General features: G+C 46.4%; 1 protein-coding gene across 1 annotated transcript in view; it reads left to right on the forward strand.

Annotated features, from left to right (window-relative positions):
- Positions 1-7,592: 7,592 nt before the first annotated feature.
- The window catches only part of ddx10 (DEAD (Asp-Glu-Ala-Asp) box polypeptide 10), a 74,548-nt gene continuing 68,066 nt past the window's right edge, over positions 7,593-14,074 (forward strand). Inside the window, exon 1 of the mRNA XM_085999108.1 lies at positions 7,593-7,822. Within this exon, the coding sequence (XP_085855234.1) occupies positions 7,658-7,822 (165 nt within the window). The 5' untranslated portion in view covers positions 7,593-7,657. The remainder of the gene's footprint in view (positions 7,823-14,074) is intronic.

Here is a 14,074-nt window from a genome sequence, read left to right on the forward strand (position 1 = left end):
CCTTTGCATATTTTCCTTGCGGTGACTTTTTATTGCTGGTCTTCTTTCCTGACCGGCATACTTTAGCTATGTGGCCAAACCTGCCACACATTCTGCATTCTTGGTTTTTAAACCAACACTGGTTCTGATCGTGCGTTGTCTTTCCACAACGATAACATTTGACAGAACTCAAACCCAATTTGTTTGTACTGAGTTCCGGTGGCCGTAGCTGCATTACTGCCGTGCCTCTCGCTGCGGCCTCATGTGCTGCTGCCATAGTGACTGCCTTCTCGAGAGACAGCTCATTCTCCTCGAGCAGTCGCCTTTGTGTATCCTGTTTAAATAAACCACACACAAATCTATCTCGAAGTGCCTCTGTCAGTCCCGTTCCAAACTGACAATATTTTGCTAGCTTACGTAATTCCATCAAATATTCAGCATTGCTTTCATTTTGCAGCTGTCTTCTATCGTAAAATTTAAATCGTTCCGCTAGCATCAGCGGCGTGGGGCTAAGATGATGTTTTAGGACAGTAACAATCTGTTCGAACGTCTTATCCGCCGGTTCATCTGGTGATAACAGGTGTTTCAATTGCCCGTATGTCTTCGCACCCATTAAGTTTAGTAATGTTAGTGCTTTATCTGTCTCAGGAATTTTATTTGCCTTACAATAGTTTTGTATGCGTTCTACATACATAGCCCAGTCTTCTATATCACTGTCGAAGGCATTAATGTTCCCATGTTTAGGCATCGTAGCAATTTATCGTATTTTTAATGTTATCTAAGATGGCGGCTTCCCGCTCTTGCCGTCGTCCTCCGCCCACAAAATGTCGGTTTTCCCGCGCTTGGCGGTCTTCACCCGTCCCCCGACGCTGTCTCCGCTTCACCGCGGCTCTCGCGCCTTCAGTTTCCCCAGACGCTGCGCCTTTAGCCCGAATGCGGCCCTTATCTCCGGTCGCGATCGATGTCCCGCGCTGCGCCTCTCGCTCGAAAGCGGCCCGGCCCTTATCTCTGGTCGCGATCGACCTCACCGCCCTTATTCCTCCGTCTTCCCAGCCCCGTCTGTACAGCCAACGCGGTTGACTTTCTGTCGCGTCGCTGCCTGGCTTACCCACCACGAGGGAGTAGAAGAAGCTGACAGTCGCTGATGGAGGCTTCGAGGTCAGGATGTCTTCTGCACTCCGGTTGCTCGATGCCTGCCGCTCGACGTGTCTTCCCGTAGGTGATGAGGGTGGAAACCTCTCTTCGACGTCCTGTCTGTGGATGAAGTCGCCGTGGAAATTACTGCAGCAGGGTAAGAATCGGACTCGTCGCCACTGTTAAGTCTGTGTGTTATAGTGAGAATTACTACACAGACCACAAGAGTAAACTCAACAGGTCTTTACTGGTTGGAGGTCGGACTATACTGAATACAATATTATTACACTGTGCTTATATACCGGTGTGTCACCACCGGTATTACGTATACAGCAGCCAAAGAAAGTAGTACCTTTCTTAAGGTGGACCAGGCTTAAGTTCTCTTAAGGTGGAACAGGTTACATACACCACAGTAGGTTTTAAGGATCATCTTAAAAGGAGGAAAGAGAGGCAGAGAGATTTAGGGAAGGAATTCCAGAGCTTAGGGCCTAGGCAGCAGAAGGCACAGCCACCAATGGTTGGGTGATTATAATCAGGGATGCTCAAGAGGGCAGAATTAGAGGCGCGCAGATATCTCGGGGGGTTATGGGACTGGAGGAGATGACAGTGACAGGGAGGGGATAACTCCCCTACTCTTTTTCGACATAATGCCATAGGATCTATTACGTCCACCTGAGGCCATGGATGAGATCATCTTTTGGATGAGACTTTAAACCAAGGCCCTGTCTGCTGTCTCAGGTTGCAACAGTGACAGTACTTCATTGACTGTAAAGTGCTTTGAGATGTCTGGTGGTTGTGAAAGGCACTATATAAATGCAAGTCTTTCTTTCTTCCTTCATGGAGGGATTTGAAAACAGAAAGACTTGTATTTATATACCGCCTTTCATGACAACCGACGTCCCAAAGCGCTTTACAGTCAATGTAGTACTATTTGATGTGTAGTCACTGTTGTAATGTAGGAAACGCGACAGCCAATTTGCGCACAGCAAGCTCCCACAAACAGCAATGTGATAATGACCAGATAATCTGTTTTTTTTAGTGATGTTGATTGAGGAATAAATATTGGCCAGGACACTGGGGATAACTCCCCACTCTTCTTCGAAATAGTGCCATGGGACCTTTAACATCCACTTGAGAGGGCAGACAAGGCCTCGGTTTAACGTCTCATCCGAAAGACGGTACCTCCGACAGTGCAGCACCCTCTCAGTACTGTACTGAAGTGTCAGCCTAGATTTTGGTGCTCAAGTCCATGGAGTTGGACTCAGAACCCACAACCTTCTGACTCAGAGGCGAGAGTGCTACCCACTGAGCCACAGCTGACAGAAGGATGAGAATTTTGAAATCCAGGCATTGCTTAAGCGGGAGCCAATGTAGGTCAGCGAGCACAGAGGTGATGGGTGAACAGGTGATGGTGCGCGTTATGACATGGGCAACCGAGTTTTGGATGACCTCAAGTTTACGGAGGGGAGAATGTGAGAGGCCAGCCAGGAGTGTCTAGTCAAGTCTAGTCTAGAGGTAACAAAAGCATGGATGAGGGTTTCAGCACCGGATGAGTTGAGGCAGGGGCGGAGATGGGCGATGTTACGGATGTGGAAATAGGCGGTCTTAGTTATGCTGCAGATATGTGGTCGGAAGCTCATTTCAGGGTTAAATATGACACTGTAGGAATTCGGGTTGACCTCAGCAGAGTTTGGACGAATGCCTACTAAATAATCGAGTTCGACTTCAGGAGAACAATCTAGAAGTTGTTTATTTACAAGAACAGACGAAATACAGCAGGTAAGGTGGCTGGATGCAGGAGCACTGTGAAGTAGGTCTTTCCCCAACGGGGACGCCACGAGGACTGAGTCCGCAGTCCTGTGGAGAGCATGATGACGTCATCACGCTCGGCCGTGTTTTCCCGCGCTTCGGGCGTCACGTGACCGTGTCGTGACGTCAGCGCGTTCGCCCGCGCTTGGGGCGGTCACGTGACCCGCGCCGATATGTCAGCGCGTTTACCCGGCACTGAGGCTGGCCGTTGAGGCCGAAGTCGCGAGCGCGGGAGCGGGAGCTGGAGGCCGAGCTGGTCTGGCGCTTGCCGCGGGAGATCGCGTCGGCTGGCCGACGCGGCCGAAGTCGCGGTAGGCCGGGCTGTGCCGGCGGCCGACGCGTTTAGGTGCGTCATGTGATACGTGACGTCAGCGCGTTAGGGCGCGTCTTAAAGGGGCAATGGCCCAAACAGGTAAGTTAAAGGGGCAACGGCCCAAACTGGTAAGTTAAAGGGAATTATGTACATAGTTAGTAAGGGACAACCGGTGGTACCGCCACAACACCAAGGTTGCGAATAGTGTGGTTCAGCCTCAGACAGATCTTAGGGAGAGGGATGGAGTCAGTGGCTAGGGAACGAAGTTTTGTGGCGGGGACCGAAAACAATGGCTTCAGTCTTCCCAATATTTAATTGGTGAAAATTTCTGCTCATCCAGAACTGGAGGTTGGACAAGCAATCTGACAATTTAGAGACCGTGGAGGGTGTGGTATCTTGAGCTGGCCATAGATGGAGACAGACACAGGTTAACTCCGTAACATGGTTTAATCAACCCTTGCACATAAAAGCTTCTGCCATGAGGCAGCATAAACAAAGAGTACAACAGTACAGATCAGACTTAACTCAGGAGAGCAATTGCCACAGCACCACCTGGTGGATCAGGTTACTCATAACCTCCCAGGTTACTACACTCCTCCTCCCTTAAGATTGCCGTATGCAATTCTTAAACAATAACCCTTACTAGGTACTACGTTTTAATTAACCAGTATGCTCTAACCATGGTTAACCCGACTAATTTAACAGGTTTGTATAAGTCTTTCTGATTGCTTGCGAATCCTTTGTGAACGTCTTAATTACACTTGTGGTGGATTCTCAGATTCATTCGCACTTGAGATTGGAGTAGTCTCTGATGTTGGTTTTACTCTGTCCCGCTGTGGCCTGGCAGTACCAGTGTCCACTGGCACCTTATAAGCCGTGCTGGGTCCTGGAACAGCCTCCTCTACTGCCCTTTGTTCCATCTGAGGCAGTTCCCCCTGCTGCCGGCTGAAAAGCTGATCCACATGCCGACAAACCCCTCGACCATCCCCTAGTAACACGGAGTACGACACAGGTCCTGTAATGTCCTGGATTAGTCCTGGTATCCATTTAGGTCCATAACCGAAGTTCCGGGTGTACACAGAGTCCCCTATGGCGAAATGGCGAGCTTTAGTATGTTTGTCATGGTACGCTTTTTGGTTTGTTTGTTTTGCCTCAACCTTGCTTTTGAGATCTGGGTGTATCAGGTCTAACGTGCACCGCAACTTTCTCCCCATCATCAACTCAGCCGGAGAAAGCCCTGTGGTAGCTTGGGGTGTTATACGATAACTAAACAAGGCTCTATTGAGCTTGGTCTCCAGGGTGCCACCTGAGCTCTTCCTCATGAGCTCCTTAAAAGTCTGCACGGCTCGCTCGGCTAACCCATTTGAGGCTGGGTGATATGGAGCCGAGGTGACATGTGTGATTCCATTCCTTACCATGAATTCTTTGCTCCCTTCACTACCAAAACACTGTGCATTGTCGGATACAATCATTTCTGGAATACCATGCGTGCTGAAGCTGTTCCTGAGACAATTCAGTGAGGCATCAGTCGTTGCAGAGCTCACTGGATAAACGTCGATCCACTTTGAGTGAGCGTCAACCAGCACCAAAAACATTTTGCCCATAAAAGGTCCTGCATAGTCTATGTGAATTCTCCTCCAGGGTTTGCTGGGCCACTCCCAGGGATGGAGTGGTGCCCCGGCAGGCACTTTCCTCTGTTCCTGACATATAGTGCATGACTTTACCTTTGACTCAATTTCAGCATCCAAGTTAGGACACCACAGGTAGCTCCTAGCCAGTCCTTTCATTCTAGTCATTCCTGGGTGCGATTGATGCAACTGTTCCATCAAAGTAGAGCGTCCCCGCTCTGGGACTATGATGCGTGCTCCCCATAGCACACATCCATCTTGGACACTGAGCTCGTGCTGTCTCTGTCTGTACGGCGCGAACTCCGGACCCTCACGGTGATCTGGCCAGCCTTTCAACACATACTCACGGACCCTTGACAGAACGGGGTCCTTGGCTGTCCAGCCCTGGATTTGCGCTGAAGTCATCAGGGGACTGATCTCCTGATCCAGCATCAGGACGTGCTCCTCAGGGGAAGTACTGTGAGGAGATTTTGAGAGGGGCAAGCGGCTGAGAGCATCCGCGTTCCCGTTTTCCTTGCCGGCTCTGTACGTGATCACATATTCATAGGCTCTTAGTATTACTGCCTATCTCATTATTCTCTGTGATGCCATTTGAGGCACCGCTTTCATCTCATTCAGTAAGCTAATAAGAGGCTTGTGGTCAGTATTGATTACAAACTTCCTCCCATATATGTACTTATGGAATTTCTTTACTCCAAATATAATGGCCAACCCCTCTTTATCAAGCTGTGAATAGTTCTTTTCCGCAGCTGTGAGCGTGCGTGAAACAAACCCGATGGGCCTTTCTGCTCCATCTGGCATGCGGTGGGCCAACACTGCCCCCACTCCATAGGGTGATGCGTCGCAGGACATTATCAGCTCCTTCTTCTCATCATAATGCACCAACACCCTGCTGGACTGAAGTAGCTCCTTTGACTGCTGAAACACTTTCGCTTGCTCTGGCCCCCAACGCCATGGCTCCTCCTTTCTCAGCAGTTTGTGCAGGGGTGCCAGCAGCATCGATAAGTTTGGAAGAAACCGGTTATAATTCAGGAGCCCTAGATAGGCTTTCAGTTCAGTCACTGAGGTGGGTGCAGGTGCATCCTGCACTGCCCGCACTTTCCCTGGTAATGGATGGAGGCCTGTGGCATCCAACCGATGTCCCAGGAATGTAACTTCCTTCTCCATGAAACTACACTTACTCCGTTTCAGGCGTAGCCCCGCCTCTTCCAGCCGCTGTAGCACTTTGTCCAGTGTTTTTAAGTGATCCTGATCGTCACTTCCTGTTAGCAGAATATCATCTAAGTACACGGCCACCTTTGGAATGCCCTCCATAGTCCGTTGGAATATTGCTGGGCTAGAACTGACACCAAATGGTAACCTGGCATACGTGAACAGCCCCTTGTGCGTGTTCACTGTGACAAACTTTTTTGATTCTTCATCTAGCAATATCTGCTGATACGCATGACTCATGTCCAGTTTGCTGAATCTTTCTCCCCCAGCGAGCGATGTTAACACGTCCTCCATTCTCGGAATGGGGTACTGTTCCAGTGATGATACTCTGTTCACTGTTAACTAAACGTCACCACACACCCTTACGTTACCGTCGGGCTTCAATACCGGGACTATTGGTGCCGCCCAGTCTGAAAATGTCACTGGTTCTATTACTTTGTCCCTTAGCAGGCGATCTAGTTCCGCCTCAACCTTGGTTTTCATTGCAAAAGGTACCGACCTTGGTTTAAAGAAACGAGGCGTGGCATCACTGGCTACATGAATCTTGGCTGTGGCTCCCCTTAAGGTGCCCAGTTCGTCCTTGAACACTAACTCATGCTTCATCAGCACTTCTTGCAGTGCCTCTGTACTGTCCTCCATTTTATTCATTGCCTGCCAGTACACACTCAACTCACTGATCCACCCTCGCCCTAACAGGTTTGGCCCTGACCCTGCTACCACTACCACCGTAAGCTCTTTGGTGACTCCTTTGTTTTCCACTACATCTGGTGTCAATCTCAAACTTTACTTGACCTCCGTTCACTATCAAATACTGAGTGAGAGGGGGTACGTTGGGCCTTGAAGTGTCTATACTGTATACAGTGAAAACCTCCTCACTAGACTCTTCCTCTTCTTGTATGTAATTTGCCCGCTTTGTGTACTTCTCCCTCCCCCCTTTTGCATGCTTTGCCCCTTTAGCACTGCTTCTCTCACTCACTGCCCTTTTACAGACTTTCTTTAAGTGCCCTATTTTTCCACAATTGTGGCACTTTGCCTTTGCAAACCTGCAGTCCTTTGCATAATGGCTCGTCCCGCCACATCGGTAGCAATCCCCACCCCTGACTGGTGGACTTTTCGCGCCAGCTTCCATCTTGAAAACAGCTCCTCCCCCTGGGGTTGAGAGAAGTGAACTCCTTAACCAAAGAAATTAATCTTTTTCTATTCACACTATTAAGACCTTTCATAATCTTAAAAATCTGCACAATATCTCCTCTTAACCTCCTCTACACCTTGAACTTGTTACAGGCCAGTGTCTCAGCACTCTCAGTGTAATTATTGCTTTTGCATGGCACTCTCATTTTCAGGGCTATGTTAAACTAGTTATCAACTGTTTTTGAAACGGTTGGTCAACTACTGCAAGTTTTCTAGGTGGATCTGTCCTAATTTTGTGTAGTGACTGGGCTCCCTCCAGGCGATGACTGCAAGTAACAACAATGTGTAAATAAAGTCCGGGATCTGAAACGTCACTGGGACGCGACCGGGCTCTGCTGTCGATGTTGTTAGTGTGTGACGGAAGTTGTCTGTCTACACGCTGGATCCAGGCATGGCTTTCACCGACCGGGGCGATATCATTAGAAACTACGAGAGATGGAAAAAGAAATATCAGAAGAAGAAGACCAAGATAAAGCTGCAGAAGAAGCAGCAGCGGAAGCCCGAGTGGCAGGTCGAGAGGGAGGTGATCGCCAGGCTGGTGCAGCGTTATCCCGAGGTATGAGCGGCGCTCGGTTAAAGGCGGGCGGGGTGACGGCCAGATGCTGAGGCGAGGCCGGGGCGGGAGGATGTGCCGGTGACTGCAGCCGGAGTAACATCCGGCGGGTTCCTGTGTGGAGAGCGCGGTTCAGCTTTCCGACAAATCCGGTGTCCATGGAAACAAGACTAGGCCGGGGAACCTGTCGAAACAACAGTGTGATAATAGGAATAATGTCATTAATATTGAGTAACAGTCGCTGCACTTTGAGGTTTACTGTGTGGTTACAGTGCAGATGAGATGAAACAATTAAGTATTTAATATAAAATGGTTTAAAGAATCGGGAGGACAGTTAGAGTTGTTTATCAATATCACCTGACCGTTCTAGTTTTGGTTTGAAATGTTTTCTATGTGATAGCCGGCAGGTGATGTACCAGTTGTATTTAACACGATAACAAAGCATTGAACAAGACAAAGCTATTTGACCAGTCTATCCCTTCTGCAGATGTTGGACTGCATCACCTGTTTTAATCTGAGAGAAAGTTTTGTGTAAATAATTTGTTCTTGCCAAAGCAAATTAAGTGAAATTTCAGAACACTGATCCACCCTCACATCTCTACTTCAACCTGCGCCTGATGCCTTCCGCAGAATACATCTTTGTAACCAGTAAACTAACATGTCCAGAGGATCATCTTGACATATCCTCATCTGTTTTGGCTCCAATCAAAGTTGTAGCCGGTTAACTACCCAGCTTCATTTTTGAGGAATTAATAGACTCGGTCTGAACTTTTTCTGACAGTCTGTCCATAGGAACATAAAACAGGAGTAGGCCATTCAGGCCCTCGAGTCTGGTCCACCATTCAGTTAGATCATGACTGATCTGTACCTCAACCCGATTTACCTGACTTTGCTCTATATTACTTGATACCCATACCTAACAAAGATCTATTGATCTTCGTCTCGAAAGTTTGAATTGACTCTGCATTCATAGCCTTTTGCAGAGAGAGTTTCAGATTTCTACCCTTTGTGTGAAGAATTGCTTCCTGATTTCACTCCTGAATGCCCCCTTGTTCTGCATTCCCCCACCGGAGGAAATACGTTTCTCTCTATCTACCCTATCCAATCTGTTTATCATTTTAACACCTTGATTAGATCACCCCTCAATCTTCTACAACCAAGGGAATACAAACCGAGTTTATGAAACCTGTCCTGCCCCGGTATAATTCTGGTGAATCTGTGCTGCATCCACTCCAAGATTAATATATCCTTCCTGTGATGTGGCCTGTGATGTGGTGCCCAGAACTGAACGCAGTACTTCAGATGGGGTCTGACCAAGGATCTCTATAACTGAAGCATAACTTCCTCCCCTTGATATTCCAGTTCCCTTGAGATAAAGGCCAACAATCCATTAGCCTTTTTGTATGTATCCACTAGCTTTTAGTGATTTATGTACATGGATAACCATATCTCTTTGCTCCTCCACAGTTCCTAGTTTCCTACCATTTAGAAAGTACTCTGATTTGTCTTTTCTTGGATCCAAAGTGGATGACCTCACACTTCCCCATATTGAACTCCATTTACCACAGTTTTGCCTGCTCACTTTAATCTCTCAATGTCCCTTTGAAACTTCCTGCTCCCAACTTAGTATTATCTGCAAACTTTGATATATAACTCTATTCGTTCATCCAAGTCATTGATAAATATGGTGAAAAGCTGAGGCTCCCGTCCAGACCTGGGGAACACCACTTGTCACATCTCGCCAATCCGAGTACATACCCTACTCTCTGACCTACCGTCCAATTTCCAACTCCTGCTACAAGTTTGCCTCCAATTCCATGCTCTTTCATTTTTTTTCTAATAGTCACTTGGGTTGAACCTGAATGCCTCTGGAAGTCCATACAGACAACATCCATAGACAATTCCTTATCCACCATGTTAGTGACCTGTTCAGAAAATTCAACTAAATTAGTCAGACATGACGTACCCCTGAATAAACCATGCTGACTCTCTCTAATCAGCTCAAATTTGTCCAAGTGCTCAGCCACTCTGTCCCTACTGACAGATTCTAGTAATTTCCCTGCAGCTAACATTAGACTGACGGGTCTGTAGTGACCTGGTTTCTCTCTCCCACCATTCTTAAATAATGGAGAGACAGTTGTAATTATTTAATCCAATGGCACAATTCCTGAATCAAGAGAGTTTTGGAATATTATTACGAATGCATCTGTAATTTCCTCATCTTTCAACGTCCTGCGGTTTGTCTGTCTTAAATCTCATTATTTTCTCCATTACCATTTTCTTTACTTGTATTAAATCCAACAAGTTCCTTTAAAAAAAATTTTAGTCTCCCTTGTGCCACTGATATTTTGTCCTTTTCCTCTACTGTGAAGACGGATGTAAAGTACTCATTTAACAAGTCTGCCATTTTCTTATTGCTGATTACAGCAGGGGTTCTCGACCGTTTTGCTTCTGAGACCCCCCCTCCAGTGTTACAAAAATTCCACGGACCCCCTGTAACCCAACACAAGTATTTTTTCTTCATAAAAATGAGTTATACAATTAAACATATATTTATTATTTTTGTTTTACTTAATGTGAAACTTGTTGCTGGTGCTGAAGTTGAGACTGTTGCCGGGGTTGGTAGAGTTATACTGAGATTAGTAGACTGTGACTGAGGTTAATAAACTGTCACTGGAGCTGATAGAGTGCTGATGAGATCGATGGTGTTGACGACTGTACCAGCTCTCGCTTCTCCTCTTGTCCGTTACTAACCGTTCTCAAGGTTCTTTTCCCTACTAGCCTGCCTCATAGCTTCCCTCTGCCTCAATCTGGGCATCTTTCCCTGCGCCATTGGAGCACACACCACTGGTTGTTCTCCAGTAGATACCCAAACTGCCTTGGTCACCGCTCCTAGCACCTTTCCCGCATACCTCACTTTTTTTTCTGGGGCTAATCTCGCAATTAACTGAATGGAGAAGTGCACAGAGATTATTCTCCCCAAATTAAAAGCAAACTATTACAAAGCGCGCCCGCTGAGATTGGACGCTGTTTCCTTGACAACACAGCAGACCGATAACCATGAGCCTTTGGGCCAAACAGTGGCTTCCGGTTCCTCGCGTCCTATGCGGGGCCGGAGACTAAAGAGATACTTGCTGACGAGGTCAGTGGGCTGCTCAAAATATCTCCTATAGGCCAGGGGTTCTCAACCGGGGGTTGGCAGACTCCTTAAAAACTTCTCCCGAACCCCTGGATTACAGTATCGCGTGTGTCTGCCTGGGCCCACGTTTCCCTTAGCCATTCTCTTCCTCTCAGTATATTTATTAATAACTGTTGCTGATAGTATTGTCTGCAAGTATTTTTCATATTCCTTTCTGCAACTCTTCATACTTTCTTTGTGTCCCTTTATTTATTGTTATAACTCTCCCAGTCAGCTGGATTTCCATTTTTCTTTGCATTTCTGTAAGCCTCGTTTAGCTTCATACTGTATGTACTGACCTTGTATTATACCAAATACTTCTTTGAATACTTCCCACTGTTTGCCTGTAGGTTTATCTGTTAACAATTCAGCTCAGTTTCCTGTGGTCAGTTTATGTCTCATTCTTTTGAAATCAGCCTGACTTAAGTTTAAAGCTTTACATAGAAACATAGAAGATAGGAGCAGGAGTAGGCCATTCGGCCCTTCGAGCCTGCTCCGCCATTCAACGAGATCATGGCTGATCATCCAAACCCTAGCACCCGGTCCCTACACCGACAGCCATCCCACACAAGCCCTATCCCCGTAACCCCACGTATTTAATCCCCCCTAACACTAAGGGCCAATTTTTTTATCACAGCCAATCAACCTAACCCGCACATCTTTGGACTGTGGGAGGAAACCGGAGCACCCGGAGGAAACCCACGCAAACACGGGGAGAATGTGCAAACTCCACACAGACAGTCACCCGAGGCCGGATTTGAACCCGGGTCCCTGGCGCTGTGAGGCAACAGTGCTAACCACTATGCCACCGTGCTGCCCTCTTTGTGACTCTCCTCTCTGTCTCAAACTTTACATCAAATTCAATCACGTTATGGTCAGTGTTCGCAAGATGTTCCCTTATCATCGAATTGTTTCCTAGTCCTGGCTTATTACTCATCACACAATCTAATATGGCCAGTTGCCTTGTCAGTTTTAAAACAGAAAACTGTCCTGAATACACTAGAAATTCTCTACTATTATGACTTGTGCAGTTCTGCTTCTCCCAGTCTTTGTGAAAATTTAAATCTCCCATTATAACCGCTTTGCTTTTGCTACATGTTTCTCATGTCCGTATTTATGCATCCCACTACTGTCGGGCGGTCTGTAGACAACTCCCAATAGAGCATCGTGTCCTTTGCTGTTTCTTAATTCTGTACAAAGTGTTTCCACTGCCTGCATGCCCTTACTGACCCCCCCTTTCAACTGCTGTAATAGTGTCTTTTATCAATATTACTACTACTCCTCCTTTTCCAATTTCTGTCTTTTCTAAAGATCTTGTAGCCTGTAATATTTAGTCATACCCAGCCTGTAGCTATAATGGCTACTATACCATACCCTTTAATCTGAATTTGAGCTTCTAATTTGCTTGCTTTATTCCTTATTCTACGTGTATTTATCTACTGCCTTGGGGGAAGTGAGAAGTTTTCATTTCCCAAGAGGCTTATTACTTTTAATCCTGTGTACTGTACCTCATTTTTCACTTGTAGTCCAAGCCAAACAGTCTGCTTAAATCTAATTTACCTGTGTATGTTGTCAGCATTTTTGAAACTTGGATCATTTGTTTCTCACAGTATTTCTTTTAGATGGATGATACTGATTGCCTGTAGTTTTGCACATTATTTCAACAATCAAATACTTAAAGACTGAAAAAAATGCCAGGAATAATAAGCATATAAGCCAACGATTAGGCTCTACAGACACTGAACCAGTGATATAGATCAGTAATGCTAAAAGTGAATTTAATTGTTGTGCACTATTTTAGTATCTGACTCAGAATATCGAGGCATAGCAACAGAATGGTTGCAGATTTCCTCACACTGTTGCATTTATGGGGCCGGATATTCCGATCCCTACGGGTGGATACGCGCTGTGTACCCACCCGTAGGGACATCGGAAATGCCGGTTTCAGGCATGCACTGCCCATGCGCTGGAAACCAGCATTTCTGATCTGTCAAGAAAGTTCTTGATCGATCCTCCGGCTGCCCTGGAGAAGGGCCTCTGCGAGCGGATAGTTCCGCTTTTTGGAGACTCTCCGCCCGCAGAAAACCCTTACAATTCTTGCGCCTGGTAAAAGCAGGCGTAAGGTCTGCTTTTACCAGGATAAGAGTTGAAAAAAGTAAAAAAAAAAAAAAAAAATGTTTCCACTGCTTTATCATTTAAAAATACTTTAAAAAAAGGTACGTTTATTTTTAGCCCCGTAAATCACTTTAGTTATTTTTAATTTTTTTTAAAAGATTTGCTAAAAATAGTTAATTTATTGTACTTTCAAGTCATTTTAAAAATGTGAGTTTAAAAATTTTTTTTTTAAGTTTTACTATGTTTTGGGGGTGATCTCCATTCATATTTTTGACCGGTCTTCCTGTCAAATGTATGAAGGGAGATTCCCTTCTGTGATTGGCTCCCCATGGCCCATGTGATCCCAGGGACGCTGCGAACTACTTGTGCCTCTGGGATACGTGTGCCCTGCGCACCGGCAGTTTGGAGAGGCCCAGCATTGGTATTGTGCGCCTCCCGGGAGCCCTCAGGTAAGGGCGCAGATTTTTCCAGATTGCAGTCCTCCGCCTGCTGGAGGCCTGCGACCGGAATATCTGGGCCATGATCTCGGAAACACTGGTGTGGTAAAGTGTTGAGGGAACATCAGTTGTTTCTCCAGAAGGGGAGGGGAAGACTTTGGAGAGTTGGCACAGGGTTGCTTTTGGGCATCTCTGAGCAGCTGGTTAAGCGTTTTAGGGGATGCCTGGGGATAAGTTGTCTGCAGTTCATGTTGTGTTTAAAAGTTCTTTTTGCATTTAAATTGTTTGAAAATGTACTGCTTTGGTAGTTGCACACCACTGAACAATTGTTGTCATGTAGAGGAAGCTCCATTTTAATGCCCCTAATGAGTTTTCATCAAACTGAGGGATGGTTTTGCTTGGAATGGAACATTTTTCTACTGTTGGCACTTAGTGTCAGTGTCAAGTGTTCTTAGGTCAAGTATAGCATGGCCGATTGTAGAATGCCCCCCCTTTGCCCTTCCTCAATAATGCACCTTAATCTAA

The sequence above is a fragment of the Somniosus microcephalus genome, chromosome 10 (genome assembly GCF_052327205.1).
Source record: "Somniosus microcephalus isolate GS21.2 chromosome 10, FLI_Smic_1.0, whole genome shotgun sequence".
NCBI classification, from domain to species: domain Eukaryota; kingdom Metazoa; phylum Chordata; class Chondrichthyes; order Squaliformes; family Somniosidae; genus Somniosus; species Somniosus microcephalus.